Genomic DNA, 22,867 nt, shown 5'->3' with positions numbered 1-22,867 from the left:
GAGAATTTTAACGTTTAAAATTTGTATTATGACTAACTAGAAAGACTTAATTGAGATTTTTTAAATGTGCATAGTCAAAACACGTTTTTAGATGTTAAATATGCTTGCTATATAAACCATGGTAATGCTGCTTGAATGAAAAATAAACTATTATTGATTTTTTTGTTGAGTTTTTTTTATGTATTCCTTAATACAATACAATATCGTAACATCTATTTTTAGTGCAACTCCATAATTATGTGCGTTGAAGACACGTTTTCCCAGTCAACAGTCGTACCCGAATGCGGCATATTTCAAATCCAGCCCCTTTCCGCCAACGTCGCCTTCTGATTGGCTCACACGGCGCGGTCGCTGCCTCCGTGAATCTCAATTCCCTAAAACAACGGGTCACGTTTCTCGTGGGCCAATGGGCGTCCAATTCCACGATGACGCCGAGGGATTCCGCGAAATTGTTTCTTGGGAGTGCGAGGACACAGAAGCAGCTAGGACAAGTTGTCGCGTGTGTGGAGGAGCATTCGATTAGATCTCGTGGAAGCCGTTGGAACGAAGAAATTGACGAAGAATATAAGGACACAGTTCAAAGTTGCGCTTAACTCTGTTTATTGAATGCTTTTTAAAAATATTGTTTGAACGGCCCACTCTTTGCGATACAGATAGTCAGTCACATTGACGCCGACACGTGTGTGGAAGATCAAACTCACCACCTCGCTCTGACCCTCTCCTCTTCACCGGGTGAGGTTGTTTTTTTTTTTTTGCCACACTTCTCATCGTCGCCAGTGCACTCTTGCAGCAGTTATGTCCGAGGTCTTTGCGGACCCCGTCCCTGCGCGACCACCCGCGGTCCGGACAGATGACGAGCTCAAAGACAGCCCGGAGAACCGAACTTTGCTGATGGTGGCGATGATTTTGTTGGACTTGAACAAATGTCGGCCCGACGCCGTGGAGAAGAAGGAGAAGGACACGCCGGCTGAGAGCAAGAGGAGGGCGGGGGAACCGCAGGAGTCATCCGAGAAGAGGCACCGCTGCCCATTTAGCGGCTGCGGCAAGATGTACGGAAAGTCGTCCCACCTTAAAGCTCACCTGAGGGTCCATACCGGTAAGTCAAACTCACCTGGTCGTTTTTTTTTTTTTACGGAACCACCCTTTCATCAGTACATCTATTGTTGACGTGACTGCTCAAAAGGGTACACGACGCCATGAAGTGACGCCAATGCGTCACGATATAAAGATTCGTGAGTGGATGTCGTGACATTAGGGGTGGTCGTGCTCAGCAAGTGGGAGGAGGAGGAAGTGGTGGTGGTATGTGTGTGTGTGTGCGCGCGCGTGGGTATACGCTTGTGTGTGCCACAGTCTAGAAACGTTCTGTACTCTCCCTTCCCTCCAAAAGACAACTGATAAACAAATTTGTAAAACAGCAAAACCAACATTAAACAAAGCCACACTCCCAGGCCCCGCCCCTCCCCGTGCCGAGCGAGCCTCTAACTACCGCCCACGTCATCCGCCCCGCCCTCGTGCGCCTTGTTGTCAACAAGAGAAACACGTGGTCGAGTGGCGCACGTGGCGGGGGAGGAGACTGAGTGGTTTTCTTACTTTTTTTTTTAGATGCTCATGGCTGTTATCGTGACTCACTTGTTCTAAAATCAACGTGTTCTGATTTTGTTCTGAGAAAACACGCGCGCACACACACTTCCTCAAATTGTTGTTTATGCCCTAAGACAGATCAAACCGTACTTTGCCTGCTCGTAAATTGCTTCATCCATTATTTTTTTTGTTTTTATTGCATTTTCAAGAAGCAAAACAAAAAAAAACACGATATAAGAACTTACTGTGATATTAGATTTTGGCTTAATTTCTACATGTTTCTCTTGCAATATGAAATCACAACGCACATTGAAAACAAAGTTAGGCTCATCCCACAAGTGAGCTATTTTATTTCAGGTCAGGCCCGTGGGCTTCTCATGTGGTTCTTGAGGGGGGGTAACTGTTGCCCTCTGTTCAAAAAACTTCTCCCATGTTCTTCCTCAGGCGAGCGTCCGTTTGAGTGCAACTGGCCGGCCTGTGGCAAGAAGTTCTCCCGCTCAGACGAGCTGACCCGCCATTACCGCACGCACACTGGCGAGAAGCGCTTCACCTGTCCGCTGTGTGACAAGTGCTTCATGAGGAGCGACCACTTGACCAAGCACGCCCGCCGCCACGCCGGCTTTCATCCCAGCATGCTCCAGGGTGCCGGCTCTGCCAAGAGACGCCGCAGCTCCGTCTCGATGTCGTCGTCCGACTCCGGAGACCAAAGTCCTCAGGGGGTCTAAAATGGAGGCCTCCACACACACACATGGACACACCCACTTGTGTGCCGCCCGCATTATTGTGGAGGTGTTCTCACTGTTGAACTTCTGTTCCAATGTGACAGGTATTTATAATAAAAAAAAAATTCTTGTCAGGTTGACTTATTTCCAATAGATTTTTTAGTATTAGTGTTTTTTTTAAACAAACAATATAACATCAGGCTGTGCAATGGAATCGTGGTTATTAGACTGCCTTGTAGTTCTGAGGTTCTGGCTTCGAATTTTGTGTGGGGTTAGCAATGCTCGCAACCCACATTCCAAAAACAAGCATATTAGGTTCATCACATTCTCTCAATTGTCCCAAGGATGAGAATGTGAATGATTATTTGTGATATTATATACCTTACTCTAATTTTATATACCATTGTTAGCAATACAATGTTTAGTCTGTGAACACGTGTCAGCTCCACTTCATGACTGAAAGAGAACGAATATTAAAGACATGTTTATATGGTAAGGATAATGCGTATGTACAATAGAACAGTATTACTATGTACATAGAGGGTAGATGGATTATTTAGCCTTTAGTTATTAGCGAGAAATGAGACAATTACAATTTAGCCAATTACAAAGTTACTTCATATGAAGAAACGCGAAATATGCATAAACCTGCCTAATCAATGCTTGAAGAATACCTTGACGAGACTTAGCTAACGCAAACTTCGTGCCAAATGTTAAGCTCATCAGACATGATTAGCAAACTTGTCTTCTTCACTTGAGGACTGTGCCTTGTGGAGGCCCGCCCCCTCCTCGCCACGAACAAAACGAATATTTATCATCGTTAAATTGTTCACACTAATATTCAGCAATGTCGAGTGAATATTAAGTGACTTGCCTCAAGACCAACAGTGCCAGTCAGGCGCTGTACACTTGACTTCTTTTATCCGCATGTTGTACTTTTCATGTATTTCATTTCAGGGATGTTTCCATGAACATTTTGCACCTCCTAGTGGTGATGTTGAAGCACAACATGTCACTTTTGTATCTGCTGGGACTCTTGAGTTCAGAAATCAATTCCATCTTGTAGCATATGTCTTTGTATTTATTGGGGACACTGTGTTTTTCTTGTTCATATTTTTATGTCATTAATGAGGCCGAGAGGGGGCTCCAATCCACTACACGAGCCATATACTGTATATATATATATATATATATATATATATATATATATACAGTATATATTTTTTGTTGTTGTAAAGCAATGCTTAGAGTTAAGATTTCTTTTCCTGTTTTTTGACAGCTGTGATTCTGTGTTGGTGCCTTTCAGGTTGAAGCCTTTATGATGCTACTGCAGTGTAATGAGAGTCATTGCAGACCCCGTATTAATGCATTAGCCATAGCAATGTAATAATTAAGGCGCCGACATTTTAACATTAAAAAGAATGTGCTTTCCTATCTTGTACAATTCTATATACACGATCACCTGATCTGACAATCTACTACAATCTATTCCCGGCTTTATTTAGTACTTCTCAATCGGGCCATGTGCAGCGTTTAGAGGAAGGGATGAAAAGAAAGCGTTAAAAACAAAATGAAAGTGAGACTTTTTGTTTTTAAGACGAATATGCGGTCCTCTTTTGGACTCCCCGTTGGCAAGCTACCCAGTCAGCAAAGGCATCTGGCCCGGAGTCGGCATGAAACTGGCACAGCTGGCCTTGAGTCGGCACTGGCATAATGCATGTGGGCCGAACACGACTTACTATAGTAAGGCATTTTTGGACGAAATTTTTAGCCGAAAAAAACCGACCATGTATATAGTAAGGTGTTTTTAGCCGAAAAAAAACGACCATGTATAGTAAGGCGTTTTTGGACAAAATTTTTAGCCGAAAAAAACGACCATGTACATACAGTAAGGCATTTTTAGCTGAAAACAACGACCATGTATAGTAAGGCCTTTTTGGACGAAAAAAACGACCATGTATAGTAAGGCATTTTTGGATAAAATTTTTAGCCGAAAAAAACGACCATGTATATAGTAAGACGTTTTTAGCCATAAAAAAACGACCAGATATAGTCAGTCATTTAGCCGAAAGAAACGACCATGATTAATAAAAAAACACAACTCCACTGCTCTATGTGGTGCTTTGGTTCAGTGGTAGAGTGATGGAGTGCCACACCACAGGTTGAGTGTTCAATCCCTGGTTATTGCAACAATGTCTACTCTTTAACAACCATATACAACTTATTTGAGGAAAAAAACAAAACAACCCAAAGGTTTGTTGTGGTGAGTTAGCTCAGTGGCAGAAAGCTGAAGTCCCAAATCCAGCGGTTGGGTGTTTGATTCCCAGTGTTTGCAACAAGGTCACATCTTTCTTTAACCACCATTTGCAGCTTTATTGAAGACAACACAAAACAAGCAAGAAGTTATGTGGTGGTGTGGCTCAGGGGTAGAGAAACCATGTCCTGAACGAGCGGTTGGGTGTTCAATCCCCAGATGCCTTACTGTACATGGTCGTTTTTTTCGTCCAAAAAAACAGCTAAAAATTTTTTCAGCTAAAAATTTAGTCCAAAAATGCCTTACTACACATGGTCGTTTTTTTTCGGTCAAAAACGCCTGACTATACATGGTCATTTTTTTCAGCTAAAAATTTCCTCCAAAAATGCCTTACTAAACACGATTGGTTTTTTTTCAGATAAAAACGCCTTACTATACATGGTCGTTTTTTTCGGCTAAAAACTCCTTACTGTACATGGTCGTTTTTTTTCGGCTAAAAACAACTTACTATACATGGTCGTTTTTTTCGGCTAAAAACGCCTTACTATACATGGTCGTTTTTTTTCCCGAGTTAAAATACCTTACTGTACGTGGTTGTTTTTTTTTGTCTAAAAACGCCTTAATATACATGGTCGTTTTTTTCGTCCAAAAAGGCCTTACTATACATGGTCGTTTTTTTTCAGCTAAAAACACGTTACTGTACATGGTCGTTTATTTCGGCTAAAATTTCGTCCAAAAAGGCCTTACTATACATGGTCGTTTTTTTCGGCTAAAAACGCCTTACTATACATGGTCGATTTTTTCGTCCAAAAAGGCCTTACTATACATGGTGGTTTTTTTCGGCTAAAAATTTCGTCCAAAAACGCCTTACTATACATGGTCGTTTTTTTTCGGTCAAAAACGCCTTAGTATACATGGTCGTTTTTTTCATCCAAAAACTTCTTACTATACCTGGACGTTTTTTTCGGTAAAAAACGCCTTACGAAACATGGTCGTTTTTTTCGGCTAAAAATTTTGTCCAAAAACGCCTTACTATACATGGTCATTTTTTTCGGCTAAAAACGCCTTACTATACATGGTCGTTTTTTTCGTCCAAAAAGGCCTTACTATACATGGTCGTTTTTTTCGGCTAAAATTTTCGTCCAAAAACGCCTTACTATACATGGTCGGTTTTTTTCGGTAAAAAACGCCTTACGAAACATGGTCGTTTTTTTCGGCTAAAAATTTCGTCCAAAAATGCCTTACTATACATGGTCGTTTTTTTCGGCTAAAAACACCTTACTATACCTGGACGTTTTTTTTCGGTAAAAAACGCCTTACTAAACATGGTCGTCTTTTGGGCTAAAAATTTCATCCAAAAATGCCTTACTATACATGGTCGTTTTTTTCGGCTAAAAACGCCTTACAATACATAGTCGTTTTTTTCGGCTAAAAACGCCTTACTATACATGGTTGTTTTTTTTCGGCTAAAATTTTCGTCCAAAAATGCCTTACTGTACATGGTCGTTTTTTTCGTCCAAAAAGGCCTTACTATACATGGTCGTTTTTTTCAGCTAAAAACGCCTTACTGTACATGGTCGTTTTTTTCCGGCTAAAAATTTTGTCCAAAAACGCCTTACTATATATATACATGGTCATTTTTTTCCGGCTAAAAACACCTTACTATACATGGTCGTTTTTTTCGTCCAAAAAGGCCTTACTATACATGGTTGTTTTTTTCGGCTAAAAATGTTGTCAAAAACACCTTACTATACATGGTCGTTTATTCGGTCAAAAACGCCTTACTATACAAGGTCGTTTTTTTCGGCTAAAAACGCCTTACTATACCTGGACGTTTTTTTCGGTAAAAAACGCCTTACTAAACATGGTCGTTTTTTTCGGCTAAAATTTCGTCCAAAAATGCCTTACTATACATGGTCGTTTTTTTTTGCCTAAAAACGCCTTACTATACATGATCCTTTTTTTCGGCTAAAAACGCCTTACTATACATGGTCGTTTTTTTCGGCTAAAAATTTTGTGCAAAAATGCCTTAATATACTGTACATGGTCGTTTTTCTCGTCCAAAAAGGCCTTACTATACGTGGTCGTTTTTTTCCCGCTAAAAACGCTCTACTATACATGGTCGTTATTTTCGGGTTGAAACGCCTTACTATACATGGTCGTTTTTTTTTTTGGGCTAAAAACGCCTTCCTATACATGGTCGTTTTTTTCGAGTTAAAATGTCTTACTATACATGGTCGCTTTTTTCGGTCAAAAATGCCTTGCTATACATGGTCATTTTTTTTGTCCAAAAACGCCTTACTATGCATGGTCGTTTTCTTCAGCTAAAAACGCCTTACTATACATGGTCATTTTTTTTTCATCCAAAAAGGCCTTACTATATCCATGGTCGTTTTTTTCGGCTAAAAATTTAGTCAAAAACGCCTTCCTATACATGGTCGTTTTTTTCGGCTAAAAACGCCTTACTATACCTGGACGTTTTTTTCGGTAAAAAACGCCTTACTAAACATGGTCGTTTTTTTGGGCTAAAAATTTCGTCCAAAAATGCCTTACTATACATGGTCGTTTTTTCCGGCTAAAAACGCCTTAGTATACATGGTCGTTTTCTTCGGTCAAAAACACCTAACTATACATGGTCGTTTTTTTCAGCTAAAAACGCCTTACTATACCTGGACTTTTTTTTCGGTAAAAAAAACACCTTACTAAACATGGTCGTTTTTTTCGGCTAAAAATTTCGTCCAAAAACGCCTTACTATACATGGTCGTTTTTTTCGGCTAAGAATGCCTTACTGTACATGGTCGTTTTTTTCGGCTAAAAATTTCGTCCAAAAACGCCTTACTATATACATGGTCGTTTTTTTCGGCTAAAAACGCCTTACTATAAATGGTCGTTTTTTTCGTCCAAAAAGGCCTTACTATACATGGTCGTTTTTTTCCCGCTAAAAACGCTTTACTACACATGGTCGGGGTTTTTTTGGCTAAAAACGCCTTCCTATACATGGTCGTTTTTCTCGAGTTAAAATGTCTTACTATACATGGTCATTTTTTTTCGGCTAAAAACGCCTTACTATATATGGTCATTTTTTTTCGGCTAAAAACGCTTTACTATACATGGTTGTTTTTTTTCGGCTAAAAACACCTTACTATACTGTACATGGTCGTTTTTTTGTTAAAACGCCTTACTAGTCATGGTCGTTTTTTTTGGCTCAAAACGCCTTAGTATACATGGTCGTTGTTTTGGTCCAAAAACTTCTTACTATACCTGGACGTTTTTTTCGGTAAAAAACGCCTTATGAAACATGGTCGTTTTTTTGGGCTAAAAACGCCTTATTGTACATGGTCATTGTTTATGTCTAAAAATGCCTTACTATACATGTTGGTTTTTTTTCGGCTAAAAACGCCTTACTACACATGGTCGTTTTTTTCCGGCTAAAAACGCCTTACTATACATGGTCGTTTTTTTCGTCAAAAAACGCCTTATTATACATGGTCTTTTTTTTCGTCTAAAAACACATTACTATACATGGTCATTTTTTCAGCTAAAAACGCCTTACTATACATGGTATTTTTTTTCGGCTAAAAACACCTTACTATACTGTACATGGTCGTTTTTTTGTTAAAACGCCTTACTAGTCATGGTCGTTTTTTTTGGCTCAAAACGCCTTAGTATACATGGTCGTTGTTTTGGTCCAAAAACTTCTTACTATACCTGGACGTTTTTTTCGGTAAAAAACGCCTTATGAAACATGGTCGTTTTTTTGGGCTAAAAATTTCGTCCAAAAATGCCTTACTATACATGGTCGGTTTTTTTCGGCTAAACACGCCTTACTATACATAGTCGTTTTTTTCGGCTAAAATTTTTGTCCAAAAATGCCTTACTATACATGGTCGTTTTTTTCGTCCAAAAAGGCCTTACTATACATGGTCGTTTTTTTCAGCTAAACGCCTTACTGTACATGGTCGTTTTTTTCAGCTAAAAATTTCGTCCAAAAACGCCTTACTATACATGGTCGTTTTTTTTCAGCTAAAAACGCCTTACTGTACATGGTCGTTTTTTTTGGCTAAAAATTTCATCCAAAAACGCCTTACTATACATGGTCGTTTTTTTCGGCTAAAAATGCCTTACTGTACATGGTCGTTTTTTTCGGCTAAAAATTTCGTCCAATAACGCCTTACTATATATACATGGTCGTTTTTTTCGTCCAAAAAGGCCTTCCTATACATGGTCGTTTTTCTCGAGTTAAAATGTCTTACTATACATGGTCATTTTTTTTCGGCTAAAAACTCCTTACTATACATGGTTGTTTTTTTCGGCTAAAAGCGCCTTGCTATACATGGTCATTTTTTTTCGGCTAAAAACGCTTTACTTTATATGGTCGTTTTTTTCAGCTAAAAACGCCTTCCTACACATGGCTTTTTTTTCGGCTAAAAACGCCTTACTATATATACATGGTCGTTTTTTTCGTCTAAAAACGCTTTACTATACATGGTTGTTTTTTTTCGTCTAAAAACGCCTTCCTATACATGGTCCTTTTTTTCGGCTAAAAATGCCTTACTATTCATGGTCGTTTTTTTCGGCTAAAAACACCTTACTATACATGGTTGGTTCTTTTTCGGCTACAAACGCCTTACTACACACAGTTGTTTTTTTCGGCTAAAAACGCCTTATTGTACATGGTCATTGTTTATGTCTAAAAACGCCTTACTATACATGGTCGTTTTTTTTCGGCTAAAAACGCCTTATTATACATGGTCTTTTTTTTCGTCTAAAAACACATTACTATACATGGTCATTTTTTTCGGCTAAAAACGCCTTACTATACTGTACATGGTCGTTTTTTTTCTTTTGTTAAAACGCCTTACTAGTCATGGTCGTTTTTTTCGGCTCAAAACACCTTACTATTCATGGTCGTTTTTTTGTCGAAAAATGCCTTACTACATACACATGGTCGTTTTTTTTGTCAAAAAACGCCTTATTATACATGGTCATTTTTTTCAGCTAAAAACACCTTTCTATACATTGTCGTTTTTTTTTTCTAGGGCCTCAGACCAGGAAATTGATGTCACAAACAAAAGATCGCTACATCTGGCTCCTGATTGGGATGGTGACAGGAAGGAGAGCATGAGAAGAAAAGAGGACATGCAGAGCGCAACAATTTGATGGACAGAAAAAATACCGTTCAAGAGTAAGCTGCATTCCAATTTGGACTTTGTGTTCATTGTTAAATGAAGAAAAGTCCATTTTTCCAGTGTATGTGGAGTTATACAGTATGTGAGGTTCACAAATTATGACAATAAACATATTTTTATAACTGTCGTTTTTGAGACTTTTTTTTAATGTGGGTCAAATATGGGTCATGAAAGATGTGGCTTAGTTGAGGTTGAATTCAGGCTGATATCAGGAACCTGTTCTGACCCAGCGTTGGGCCGGAGTAGGGCCAGATATGGTATTACAATGCGGCTCCGATCTGGGCCGAATGCGGCCCACATCATGGATGCCAGACGTGGGCCACTGCAGGACCGTCATTCATTGAGGTATGTGGGCCGAGCGTACGTGCCGTGTCTGCCCCAGAGCTGGGCCAGACCAATTTTGCTGACTGGGTAGTTAGCTGCAAGCTAGCTTGTTTGTTTTGTTCGCTTGTTGGCTTTGCAAGTCCCTATGAAGTGAAAAGGAATGTCTTGTAAATTTGACACACCACAAATGAGTGTTTTTAAAAACTCAGCTCAATTTAATTACCGGTAATTAAAAAAATAATTGGAATAAGCTCCAAAATGAAAAATCAACGTGCACTCAACTTTGAAACTTCTTTTTGCGAATCGTTTCGTGTTTATGCCACTTCAGGATGACATTTTTCTTTTATTTAAATATATTGAGTATTTAACCCACCTTCCACCTGTGATTTTCATGTAAATACAAGTATAAGCACTGTTTTAATGGCGGTGCATTCTAATTCCAATACTTTGGTTACCTCATAAAGATTATGGCCCATGAAAAATGAATTTGATGTGTGGACTATACATAAAAGGCATGTATGACATGTACCACAAGGTTCTGCTTCTAATAAACTCAAGTAACGTCCTTTTATCGCTGTTGAAGAGCAGTGACAAAAATGAAAGCGATGGTCGGGCTAATGTTCTATTAGCTGTGTGTTTATTTGTTTTCATAGACCACATGTAACAATAACAATGTTAAATACCATAATGGGAGTGTTTATAAAACCAAAATGATTCTAAGAGAAAAAAATTATCAACGCTAATGGTTTAAGGTTAAAAAAAAAGTTACACCAGCTTTATTAAAGTGACTTTTCATGGCAACATCATCCCAAAAAAAGATAAACATATTGTTTGCTTGTTTGTACTTAAGGCAACTCTAACTGCAAATAATCAGTTCATTGAAGGGAGCTAGATCAGTCACTGAAGCCGCAAGACCCACAATTTCCCACCGACTATTCACATTGGCATGGTGATTATGTCCAGTACATGCATGCATGTATGTGTGCAAAGGCAGGAGTCAAATCCTTCTTGCGTCTCATGATGGACACTATAAAATGTACAAACCGTTAAACCTTTTTGGGGGAAGTGACATGAAATACTGTACTTTGTCCTTTGTCCTCATGCCTCCTAACCAAAAAGAGCAATCTCCCTTTTCATGCGTTTTTTTCCTACTTCAGGGGAAAAACAGTATCGCAGCTGTGCAAGAAACAGGCCTGAAAAGGTGAAAATAACTTGTGCAAATTGAAATGATACAACACATAACATGCTGGGAAGGGGAGAAATGAAATGTGCAATTGTTCCTTCTGAACTTCTGTTTTTCAAGTTACTGTATCTCGTCCAGTGATCATAATGCAGTTTGCGCTTCAACCGTGTCCCTACATTCATCCCTAAAGCCTGTCAGGATACATTCGAAGCCAGTAGGACAGAGGACTGGATGAGGATGGGGTGGGGGAAGCGTGGCCCACACTGTGCTACATCGCAACCTTGTACAGTACAATGTTACAGTACTTGGAGCGCCAAGACTGCAGTCGTTTGTCTCATCAACACGCAGCAATTAAACTTAAATTCAGGACTACAAAAACAGTACAACGGTAGCTACACATGTAAACCATATTTTAGGTAAGCGGAGCAGTTGAGTCAGCAATATCATCATCGCCGTTTTAAAATCATGTTGAGGCGAAGTGCATGTCCTACCATAGGAGGAAAACACCGGCATTCATATCCTGTGTATAGATACAGTATATACTCTACATACACAGTCGTCAGAAAAAGCTAGGGATATTCAGCTATGGGGTGAAATTTCAGGATAAAACTCAATAGCAATATCACCTCTACAGCTGGACTTATATTGAAGTGCTCTAAACTCTTAAATGTAAACGTCCAAATGTTCAAAGACTGAGTGCCACTGAGGCTGACCAATGCAGTATTTTACAATATTCCACTGTAGTTATAATTCATACCTGTGGCTAAAAAGTGAAGCGCGGAGAGTCTCTGTTGCATAAGTACAGTCTGTAAATGGGGCTATGCTTGAAAAAGGAAGTATATATGTGGCGCCTTTAAACGATGCGCTCCCAATAAAAACAGCAGGGGCTGCAGTTTTTCCATTCCCGCATGTTCGTTATTTGTGCGAGAGTCGGTATGTGGCTGTGAGTTAGCCACTGTTTGTTTTCACAATAGTCCAGTGCAGTCGCATTTAGCACCGTCACTCGCTGTGCAAAAACAAAGAGCAGAACAGCTGATTATTAAAAAAACAAAAAACTAAAACAATTCCAATAATTTCTCCTTCTATGCATTTCTCTGACTCCGCCAGTCTTTCCGTTTCCACCTGCCGATGATGCTCAGTGGTCTGAGAGCATTCTGTTTGAAGCCAGGCAACGGCCAGCTACTGCTGATGAAATTTTGGGCGTCATCTGGGTTTCAGGATATCAAAATGTGAACAGCTCGATGAAGAGGACTGTTAAAATATTTCGAATTGAACCAGGAAACGTTTTAGTGCATTCAAAGAACGAACAATTGTGAATTTTGCCGTGTCGGCTTTTTGTTTGAAAACAGCAAGTTCGGCAAAAACCACTGAAACAATGAACAGTTGGAAGGGCATGCAAAGGTTTTCACAGGCAGATGAAATTGAGTTACATCCTTAAATTTCACGGAAAGCCCAATGTCGCCAACTCTCTGTGACTCGTGTATCTTGACTCTCTTTATCTTTTGCCTTCTCACAGTTTTAAGCAAAACGTACTATGAATGAATGGATTGGTCATTCCTATTCTAGCACATTGGAGTCGGGCATATATTTTCTACCGGTGTGTCACCGCTGTCACTCTAGACAACAAAGAAAACTGATGAGGAGATGAACATCGGGGTTACACTGTGCTCAGAAACGGGCGGGCTACTGGATGTGACAGGTGGTGGAGGGCGTCGCCTGGCAGCAAATGCAAGTCGGGTTGACTGACTTGGGCGGGATCAGGTCCAGGTCCTCGTCGTCCGGTATCTCATCCAAGCGGTACCCGTCCTTCAGCAGCTGGATGTTGAGATCTTGGTTGATTTGCTGCAAGAGATGCAAGTCGTGCTCATGTGCTTTACAATTACAGTGGTACCACGACTGACAAAATTAATATGTTCTGGAAGAAAGTTCTTCACTGGAAACTTTTGGAAGTAGAGACGCGTTTTCCATGTAAACGCCCTAATCCGTTCCAAGCTCCCCAAAATTCAGACATAAACGTTTTACGAGGCATAAAAATGCATCAAAATATGTCACAAATATATGTTACAATTAGATGATTGCACAATATAATGAGAGTTGTGCATGTAAAACAAAGAATAAAGAATAAACATGATGGTTATCGTTTTTTGCCCTCTTTGGTTCGTGTTCTGTCTCAGAAGAGGTTTTTGCCTGGTGTTTTGTAAAGAACTGATCCAAGGGCGTTTGCTTTTGTTTGCAAACATCGGCATAGTGAGCAATCGCCCGATTGGTGAACACTTTTTCTGGGTTATTCACATTGACGTAAAACTATCGGAACGCCTCATGTCCCGAGGAGCGAATGACGAGGACGCTGCATAGACGCATATCTATCCATCTACACACACAGACCCATACGGTAGAGGTCCCGCTTAGCCAATGGGATGCCAGGATGATGTGAGGTAATAGCCAATGGCAGAGCAATGGCAATAAGTGTGTTGCGTTCAGGAAACTCGGAGCTGCGAGGAGCAGCCCATACTGTATTTTTTCCTTTCACATCTTGAAATGTCTTTTGTAAACAAGAGGCAAGATTTTCCTGTTGAGGCGTTTCGTAACTTGAAAATTTCATATGAAGAGACGTTCGTAAGTAGAGGTACCACCGTATATAGAGATATTATGCTCATAAGTTTAGGTTTCTAGTTTTGGCAGATGCTAAAGAAAGTGCTCACATTTCCAATGTGCCCGTCTTTTATTTGGATATACTTCTGCGACTGATGAGAGTAATGCGATGACGACGCAGAAACTCAGCATCTCCCGCCTTCCTCAACCGACAATTCTCATCATTTTGTTGCCACGGCGCACGCCTCGCTTGCGGTCTGCCGTTATGCAACGCCGAGATCGAAAGTCGAAATGACACGACGGCGTTTTACTCACAGGTCCGCTAATCATTTCTTGTGGCGTTAAGATCCAAACGCGAACGGCGTCCATTTGCAAGACTACGACTCACCTCGGCAGAGGAGTATCCCGACGACGAGTATCTTGACATGTCGAAGTCATCGTCACTGAACAGGAGCACCGGTGTGAAACGTGGCCTCGATTTGCAACACGAATAGGGAGATGGTGGACGGAGCTCACCTGTCTGTGTCGAGCGCAACCAGGGGCTTCTCATCCGGACTCTGGTCTAACGAGGAATAGCCTTTATTGGGCACTACCAACCTGTTAGCAAGAAGCGGATATAATAGCGAGTGATGGTGATTCATCAAGAAGAAGCTTGCGGGCAGAACATGATGAGGGAGGAGGCGGAATATCGGACGCATCAACAACAAAATATCCGATAAGACAGTGAGCGAGAAGGCAGACGGAACGGGCGGCGTCACGGAAACCTTCAATCAATGAAAACCCTTCCTCCTAAGAGCCCATGTGACAGGCCCACATAATGGATGTGAGATAGCATCTCTAAAACTCAAGGAAGCGCGTCTCATAGCGGAAAGATGAGAACACATTCGCACAAACCAGCAGCTACGATTCGCCTCCGATTCGTAAAAATAAATAAAATAAGAGCCAGGATTGTCATGACATATTAACAATGAGCTGCTTGGGGGTGGGGGGTCTCATTAAATTATATCACAATTCTTATCCCCTGCAATCTGTTGACTACAAGTTCTTGCCAATGACAGCGCTCAACTTTGAATGAACTCCTCCCAAGTTATGAAGCGGTGAACTCGAGAGAAGAAGCCAGAGCCCAAAATTTTCCATCATTGGCGTTCTGCTCACCGCGTTCTGGCCATGACGTTGTTCTTCTTGGGCTGATTGTTGACTGGGCTGCCCACGCCGTTGCCGTTCTTCAATGAGCCCTTCCTGGCCAGCTCTCTCTGTTTCTCTGCACAACAGAAACACAACATTGGCTTCAAAAGACGTCTAATGAGTCCTGAAGGTCAGCGCGCTTGGCTTGTCACATGCGCTTCTCCAGTTTCCAACATCAAGCATTGGTCTTTTTACAGACTTGAAATGTTTCTCCTCTGCCCTTGTGTAACTACTCACACGCTGAATAAGATTAGCATAATTAAAACGAGCGCTCATCAGGAAGTGTGATGATCAGAAAAGGAAATTGGGTGTCATTTCTCTTGCTGCTTAGGTGAAACGCTGTGAATCATAAACTGTCATTTTCACCATCAGAGGAACCTGGGGAAGTCACTAATCACTATTTTTTTCATTCCGATTACGTAATATTGTGATTGCCTAATATTTTAAGCAGCAAATTCATTCACCCGTTTTTGTCCATCTCAGGGGGCGGCCATTTTGCCACTTTCTGTCAACTGAAAATGACTTCACAGTTGGGCTCAGGTAATGACCAATCACAGCTCACCTGTTTTCTGAAGCTGAGCTATGATTGGTAGCTACCTGAGCCCTGAGAAACTGTGGCGAAATGGCCGCCCATTGGGATAGACAAAAACGTGGATTTTACTGCTTAACTCTTATTCCACAAACATAATATTAATCAGAATGCTGTATTTAGACCAGTGGAGCTGCATAGAACATATTATTGTAAAGACATTTTTGGGGTTGGCTCCCTCTCCAATATTTTCAGACAGGCGATAAATGTTTTCTGGAATGGTAGACGCCTCCCAAAATGGCAACAAGATTGAGCTTGTTGAGAAAATCGAGGCACACAATCAGATGCGGAAATATTTTGCTTACACAGATGGCAGTTCGGGAAAGCCGAAAGATAGTGCAAACGATGTCTGCAAAAGCCTGAACAACCTCATTAAAACGGATGAAGGAGCAAAAGGTTAGCATGGGCGATGCATTTGAACCACTTCCCTTCGAAAAGAAGTCTCAGTTATTTTGTGACAAGCAAAATACTGGTTGCATTTGCTGAGGCAATCCATCAATAGTGTTGTTTGGAGCAGTTCAGAGCCAAGCGTTTGTGACACCTTTTCCAATTTCAGGTTCTCATTTATTGGCTCTCATTAACCATTTCCGGTATCTCGAATCCAACTAGTGAGCGAAATGTCTGTGACGTTGCAGTTGCTCAATTGGTTTATTTCAAAGGTCACTGAATAATCAAGCTTGCGTCCTAAAAAAAATTGGATGAGTGTTGAGACATTTGGATACGACAAAATAGATATTTATAGAAACTCAACCATCATTGGATTACATTGGGGCTAAGGTAGGACAAAAACAAGACACGAACATGATGATATCAAGCGATACTTTCAATTCTCACCGATTTTAACCTGCAGGGGGGAAGGCTTGTAGTTGATTGTGACGGGTTCGCCCTCTCTGTTGTCTGAGTCGGCCTCCGAGGCCGTGGACAAGGCTGGGTCCTGGCAACATACGGCCAAAAAGATGCATCAGTCAATAGTTAGCATGTCTGGATGAAATGTCACATTTTTGGGTTCAGTTAAGGCTGGAGAACTGAACAAAGTCGAATCAACATCGCAATCTAGTGGAATACAATACTATACCATTTTCAAACCAAAAGGGCCTGCATAATTTTGGTTACATAGTCACGCATATTTAGTTCATAAAATTGTGTCTAGACAAGTACAGTGCTTCAGAAGTACAGTCCAACATGAGACGTGAAAATTTCAAGTGATGAAGCCACAGATGTGGTCAAACATGCTGTGTCAAATCTTAAAGCCAATGTGCTGAATATAAATAAGCCAGCATTGACTCAGCCTCCTTTTTGGACCAAGGGCTGGGTTAGCCATTTCCCCTACATTGGGTTACTTTCAGCTCAATCATTGTAAGAGTGTATAAAAATTAAATTAGCAACAATGGAGATTAGGAATGCTTAAATTATTGCAATGAATTGTTTTAGAGATCCATTTTACTGCACTTTGTGGAGAAAGCAAGAAGAGATCAGATAACACTGACTTGTCTTTCATTGATGTACACTCTTATTTTATTTACTTTAGGGCACCTTTAATTTGATATATGTAACCAAGCAGGTCATGGAGAATCCAAGGGAAGCGAAAACACATATACATTACACTGCACATGAGTCATGACGTAAAAATACAAATGGGCCACCGTGTGGAGTCTGTGGACTGCAATCACGTGGCTCAACTGCCCCTTCCTCTCACGCACACACGCGCGCGCGCGCTCACACACACGCGCGCACACACACACACACTATTGCCCATCATATTTTAAGCCCTAAATCATCAACTCCAATACAGGCCGGAATAACTTGCTGCGTGAATGCTGATGATGTGGCTTTTGGGTGAGGATGATGATGATGAGGAGGAGGACGTGACGATTGCGGCTCGCTTACACATCCCGATGGACGGAGGAACACAACTCATATATGAAATTTACCATAAAACATCTCATTCCCACTTTCGCATTGTGACAAAAACAAATGTTTGACACATCCGGTCGTTCACCCGACATTTACCCGTACCAGAACGCATCTCGTGTGCACAGCAAGGCCACGCGCATTTCCAATCAGATGGTAAATGTGCTTCTCTCTTTTTGCGGATGGAATATTTTCAGAACAAACGACACATGAAAACAACATGACAGTAATGGTGTTTTTACCAGCGGCTGCATCTCCCCTTCCTGCACGGCGTTGGGCACTTGGAATCTGTCGATCTCCTCCATCATGCCACCTCGTTTCCGCCCAACAAGACGACGCAGCCCACGACCAGATCGCGTTTGGAAGGTGACGTTCGTGGGGTTCCGATCAGACGTGAAATAATACTAACCCCTGCGCTCCCGCGAAGTCGAGCTTCATCCCAGCTGGTGCTAACGTCGACGGTGGTGATGGGGTGACCGCTGGGCCACCACCCACTTCCGGATAGGGTGGGCCGAGATGAGGACCAGGAAGCCGGCAGAGGCCCTCTACACTTTCACATTAATCATGGGCTTTCGAGAGAGATTATGTATGATGGAAATATTTATATGAAACCAATTGGTATTGATAATTAATTTTGGACTTAATTCGAAATAACTGAGACGACAAAAGTAATTTCCGTCCTGAGTTTTCATTCAGTAATGCAAATGTTTTGTTAAAGAAGCAATTAAAAAGACAATTAAAGTTGAATATGAGATGACATTACGATTGCCATCTGATTCAACGCACACGCACGCACGTACTGTATTTTATTGTACTTTTGATGACGATACAAAGTAATAATGTCATACAACCGTATTTCATTAGAAATCTGTCAATTGTATTATTATCCTTTTTGGTTGTTTCAGACTGGCTCAGACAAAGCATGCTGTTCCCCTGCTTCATCGTAGTGCATTTACTATTATACGTTAGCATGAAGGTAATGGAATTTTGCAAGACGACGCCGTGTGCTTAAATATACAGTGTGTAATTCTTTCCATTTTGTGTAAGTTTTACTGTGAACTTCAATTAAGAACAGGGAACAGTACCAGCACGGATACCGACACTTGCATATAACCAGTAATTCAAAGTTTTATATTAAATCAGAAATACGTTATGAGAAAACTATTTTATGAACAAAAACAGTAGAACAGTTTCTCCAAATGCCAAGATGCTCTCACAAGTTGTCATACCGAGAGTGCTGATGCAAGGAAGCTTCGCAAAAATGTAATGGAAGACGTCATAATTTGCCTAGACAGCTCACTTCCCAAAAGCACTTCATTTTAAACATTCTAATCAAAACTGCTGGCTTGCGGTCAGCTCAATGCCACATTCACAATCGCGCTGTGATTGATTGGTGATCAGTCAAATTTTACCCACCACAAATCAACCGGAGAGGTCCTCGGAGATAGAAATCTGATGGATGGTTGGAAACCAAGTTCGGGTGGCGTGCACATTCATGTTTGCCAGCAGAGGACAGCAGCGTCGTGTTCTGTGCAGTTCAACGGGCCATTAACGAATTCACAACTCTCAGCCGAAATTGCGCTCGACACTGTTTAGTTCACATCTGAGCCAGCAGGCGGCAGTCTTGTTCTACAATTTTTTGGGAATATGATTTCAACGGAAGTGGCAAATGTACTCGCAATCTGTGTTTAATAAATACAGATATTTGAGTTTAAAATAAAGACCTGTAAAAATATAAATTCTGTAAGTATGAAAAAACCGAGAGACTATGAAATGCAATAATTTATAACATGGCACAGTAGGGGGGGAAACATTTCTGCTGAGAATATTTTTTTAACTAAATGAAAAATAATCAGTAGAAAGTATCAAAACATTGTGAGCTTAAAAATAAAATTGATAGTTTAAAATATTTATATAGTTGCTTGAAGGGTCGGAAAAGTCACTAATTAGTCCATGCAGAGTGGCTGTTCATTTTGTCACGTGCTCTAGCTCCTCCCGAGTTGGCATGGCAACACAAGCTAAACTCTGCTTTTGCGGGAGACTGAACCGCCTCTCCAAAACATATTTTAAGTGTCCTGCCATTCGTTATGCCTTGTATATTTTTGACAAAACGTGACACAGACATCTTAATAAAACCACTGGTAACGGTTTTAAATTGTGGGGAAAAATGCTTAATTCTAGTTTGTCTCATTTAAAGACATACCGCCATACGTGGCACCACAAAATGAATCTCATTAACTTCTCTGCGTGAGCTGTTGTTAAAATCACTTGAAGAGCGTTGTTTGTGGAATCAGTACTAGCAACTCTGTGGGGTAGGTGGGCAGCTTTTAAGATCTGATTAAAAGTGATTACCGATACAGTTTTGTTATCAATTATTCATTTGCAGGGAAAATAAGATACCACACACCCATAATGTTTTTGTATTAGTATAAACATTGAACAAATTGCCTTTCCAACAATGCGCCTGGGGGTGTGCGTGCACATGCATGACCAAAAAGACAGATTAACTTTTGATTCCTTTTGTGATGGTTTTACGAGCTGATGTGGGTTATGCAACCCCTCCAGGGGTCCAGATGGAGCTGCAGATTACTGGCCCTATGTCCTATGTTTATTAGTAATCTCGACGTTGCTAGTTCTCCTCATCATTACATAACGCCGTTGTGAGTTCACTGAGTCACTTTCATCTCAGCTCACATCACCCAACAGAAATTGCCCCGTGTGGGCCGGGTGGCTCTTGAGATGTAAGGAAGTGGTGAGTAATGGCAAGAGCCTGATCTCGAGTCACCATAAACCTCATCCGGACTGCATAGCTCTCTCCCAAGGGATTACAGTGCAACGGAGCATAGGAAGAGACGAATGCTCATTTCTAATTTTCCTCCATTGGTGCTGCACCAGAGTGAATCATAAACTATTTCTTTTTCTTACTGCGAGGAATCAATAAGCATTTATCAAGATCAGTGCAGTGGTTCCCGCACTGCACTGAGCTAGAACGTGCTGACCTTCACAGTCACGCGTGCCACTTTGAAGCAGATCAGTGAGTCTGGCTGCGCTGGCCCATTTGCAGGTGTCTGGCACCAGTCCAGTTACAAGGCAGTTGGAGGAGGCCAAAGAGAGGGCAACGAGTCAGTGGGGGCAAAGAGAGGAAAAAAATCAAATCCGCTGCAATATGCTTGGTATCTTTCCATATTATGTAAAGCTATCCAAAAGAAGCAGCCTTTGCAAAGAAAACAACATTCAAGTTTGAATGTCACTGTCAGTGACATCACATCGTTCGAGTTATGAACATAAGAAATCGTGTCTGTTAAACAATAAACAACACTCACATGAGCAAACACGTTGACATTTTAGTCATATGGAGAGCTTTGTAATCACCTGAAACAAAAATAATATGAGCTATGACAGCTCCACTTGTCTATATCGAGCGAGTATAACCGCCGTCATTCAGCACAGTCCGAACCCTTCAAAGTGTGTGTGAGAATTTACGACATGACATGAACACCAAACCAAGCGTAAGCTAGCAACCACTGTTAGCAAGCTTACCTTTGAAATTGCAACGATAGAATGCAAAGTAACGTTGACATGCCAAAACTGAATATGCACGCTCCCAAAATACTGACTTTTGCACACTCCATACCAAAGCTGTTACGTACTGTATGCGGCTCACGGTAATTTGTTGACACCAGATACTGACACGTGCGAAGCAAACTTCAACACGCGTGTTCCGCAGATACTAAGGTGTGCTCGGGAAGTTAATCCACTTGTGCGCACGAGATACTAACATGTGCCCACCGGCTAGAGCAGCATGTACACCAGATGCTATTGTGTAGGCACCTGACACTAATAAGTGACCATCCGATACCAACTAGTGTGCACCAGATGCGAACGCGTACGAGCCAAATGTCAACACGTGGTCATCAGAGACCCACCGTGTGCGGACCAGATACTAAAGCCGCTGTACCAGATCTCACCATGTTTGCACCTGACGCTACAGCTCGTGTGCACCAAATACTCACCGGTGCACACCAAATAATCCATCCATCCATTTTCTGATCCGCTTTATCCTCACAAGGGCTTGCTGGAGCCTGTCCCAGCTATCTTCGGGCACACAGAGACGAACAACCATCCGTGCTCACACTCACATCTAGGGACAACTTTGAGTGTTCAATCAGCCTGTCATGCATGCTTTTGGAATGTGGGAATTATTTGTTGTCCGTAACCGAGCCAAAAGGGTTCCCCGACCCACTTTGGGGTCCCAACGCACCAGTTGAGAATCATTTAGTTTAATCTTAAAAACAACATGGAGTTGGTTTCAAATGCTTTATCCCTTCATCATGGGAAAAAAATGCTTTTAATAAATCTTTTAGGCTGTCCGCCGTGTTTATGTTGCGGCCAATTCCTACGGAATCCAGTCATAAACGGCTAAACTTGACATACAATTTCCAACTGCCTTCTCAAGGATGACATTCGAGTGTAATGAGTGTCATTTATCAATGAATATGACAATTTGTCCTCATTAACGCACAATATAAGCAACTTTTTGCTTTGCTCAATCTGTTCTTTCTACTACACTAAATAAATGGTGGCAATGACACAAAGGCACATTAAGACGAAGTAATATTTGCTCCTGAAATTATAAAATATCACAGAGAAGTTTGAACAGGCGGCCCGGTAGTCCAGTGGTTAGCACGTCGGCTTCACAGTGCAGAGGTACCGGGTTCGATTCCAGCTCCGGCCTCCCTGTGTGGAGTTTGCATGTTCTCCCCGGGCCTGCGTGGGGTTTCTCCGGGTGCTCCGGTTTCCTCCCACATTCCAAAGACATGCATGGCAGGCTGATTGGACGCTCTAAATTGTCCCTAGGTGTGAGTGTGGGCGTGAATGGTTGTTCGTCTCTGTGTGCCCTGCGATTGGCTGGCAACTGATTCAGGGTGTCCCCGCCTACTGCCCGAAGACGGCTGGGATAGGCTCCAGCACCCCCCGCGACCCTAGTGAGGATCAAGCGGTTCGGAAAATGGATGGATGGATGAAGTTTGAACAGTTGAACTCTTCTCTCTCATGATGATTTTTTTTTTTTTAACCCTTGTGTAATTTTTCTGTTGACATCATTTAAGGGTGTACTTTCCGCTTGCCCACCGCAGTTCGTTGTATTCCTCTCAAAATGAGCGGAGGATATCATGGTCCACCCTGCGTGGAGCAGAGCAAATAGACTAACAGATGGACAGTCCCAGCGACGCGCGGCAGAGATAAGAGGATTGGGCCAGCTTGTTGTTGCTCTTGGTCTAGCTTCAAGTATTTGCGCACAAAGCTGCCGCACGTGAGGACGTCGCTTTGAGACATTT

At 41.5% G+C, this 22,867-nt stretch overlaps 2 protein-coding genes across 6 annotated transcripts; one reads left to right on the top strand and one right to left on the bottom strand.

Annotated features, from left to right (window-relative positions):
* Nucleotides 1-419: 419 nt before the first annotated feature.
* Nucleotides 420-3,737, top strand: klf9 (Kruppel like factor 9). The gene is made up of 2 exons (XM_086111321.1): nucleotides 420-1,096; nucleotides 2,026-3,737. Exons 1-2 carry the CDS (start codon nucleotides 796-798, stop codon nucleotides 2,304-2,306), a joined length of 582 nt encoding a protein of 193 aa, XP_085967447.1. The 5' UTR covers nucleotides 420-795; the 3' UTR covers nucleotides 2,307-3,737.
* fam219ab (family with sequence similarity 219 member Ab) lies at nucleotides 1,891-22,569 on the bottom strand. 5 transcript variants are annotated; one of them, XR_015100930.1, is made up of 8 exons: nucleotides 17,774-22,569; nucleotides 16,455-16,554; nucleotides 15,002-15,107; nucleotides 14,363-14,443; nucleotides 14,235-14,289; nucleotides 12,012-13,096; nucleotides 2,132-2,390; nucleotides 1,891-2,056 (listed from the first exon to the last, which is right to left on the bottom strand). XR_015100930.1 is itself a non-coding variant. In XM_086111322.1 (6 exons), exons 1-6 carry the CDS (start codon nucleotides 17,837-17,839, stop codon nucleotides 12,938-12,940), a joined length of 567 nt encoding a protein of 188 aa, XP_085967448.1. In that variant the 5' UTR covers nucleotides 17,840-22,569; the 3' UTR covers nucleotides 10,687-12,937. The 5 variants fall into 5 exon arrangements, 1 of the variants encoding a protein (XP_085967448.1); XR_015100928.1 differs by having other exon boundaries at nucleotides 1,891-2,390; XR_015100929.1 differs by having other exon boundaries at nucleotides 1,891-2,342.
* Between the last annotated feature and the right edge of the window lie 298 nt (nucleotides 22,570-22,867).

This window comes from Hippocampus guttulatus, chromosome 5 (genome assembly GCF_054856545.1).
Source record: "Hippocampus guttulatus isolate MCC_2025c chromosome 5, RoL_Hgut_1.0, whole genome shotgun sequence".
Lineage (NCBI taxonomy): Eukaryota > Metazoa > Chordata > Actinopteri > Syngnathiformes > Syngnathidae > Hippocampus > Hippocampus guttulatus.
The sequence above is the reverse complement of the archived record's forward strand: the minus strand, read 5'-3'. Positions and strand labels throughout refer to the sequence as shown.

Bases quoted from the DNA above. Each gene is read 5' to 3' on its own strand.
- fam219ab (XM_086111322.1), bottom strand. From the start codon at position 17,839: ATGATGGAGGAGATCGACAGATTCCAAGTGCCCAACGCCGTGCAGGAA. The intron at 15,108-16,454 runs GTGAGAATTGAA...TCTGTTGTGCAG, and splicing joins CCCCCTGCAGGTTAAAATCG to AGAAACAGAGAGAGCTGGCC. The intron at 13,097-14,234 runs GTGAGTCGTAGT...CATCTCTTGCAG, and splicing joins CGGGATACTCCTCTGCCGAG to CAAATCAACCAAGATCTCAA.
- klf9 (XM_086111321.1), top strand. From the start codon at position 796: ATGTCCGAGGTCTTTGCGGACCCCGTCCCTGCGCGACCACCCGCGGTC. The intron at 1,097-2,025 runs GTAAGTCAAACT...GTTCTTCCTCAG, and splicing joins TCACCTGAGGGTCCATACCG to GCGAGCGTCCGTTTGAGTGC.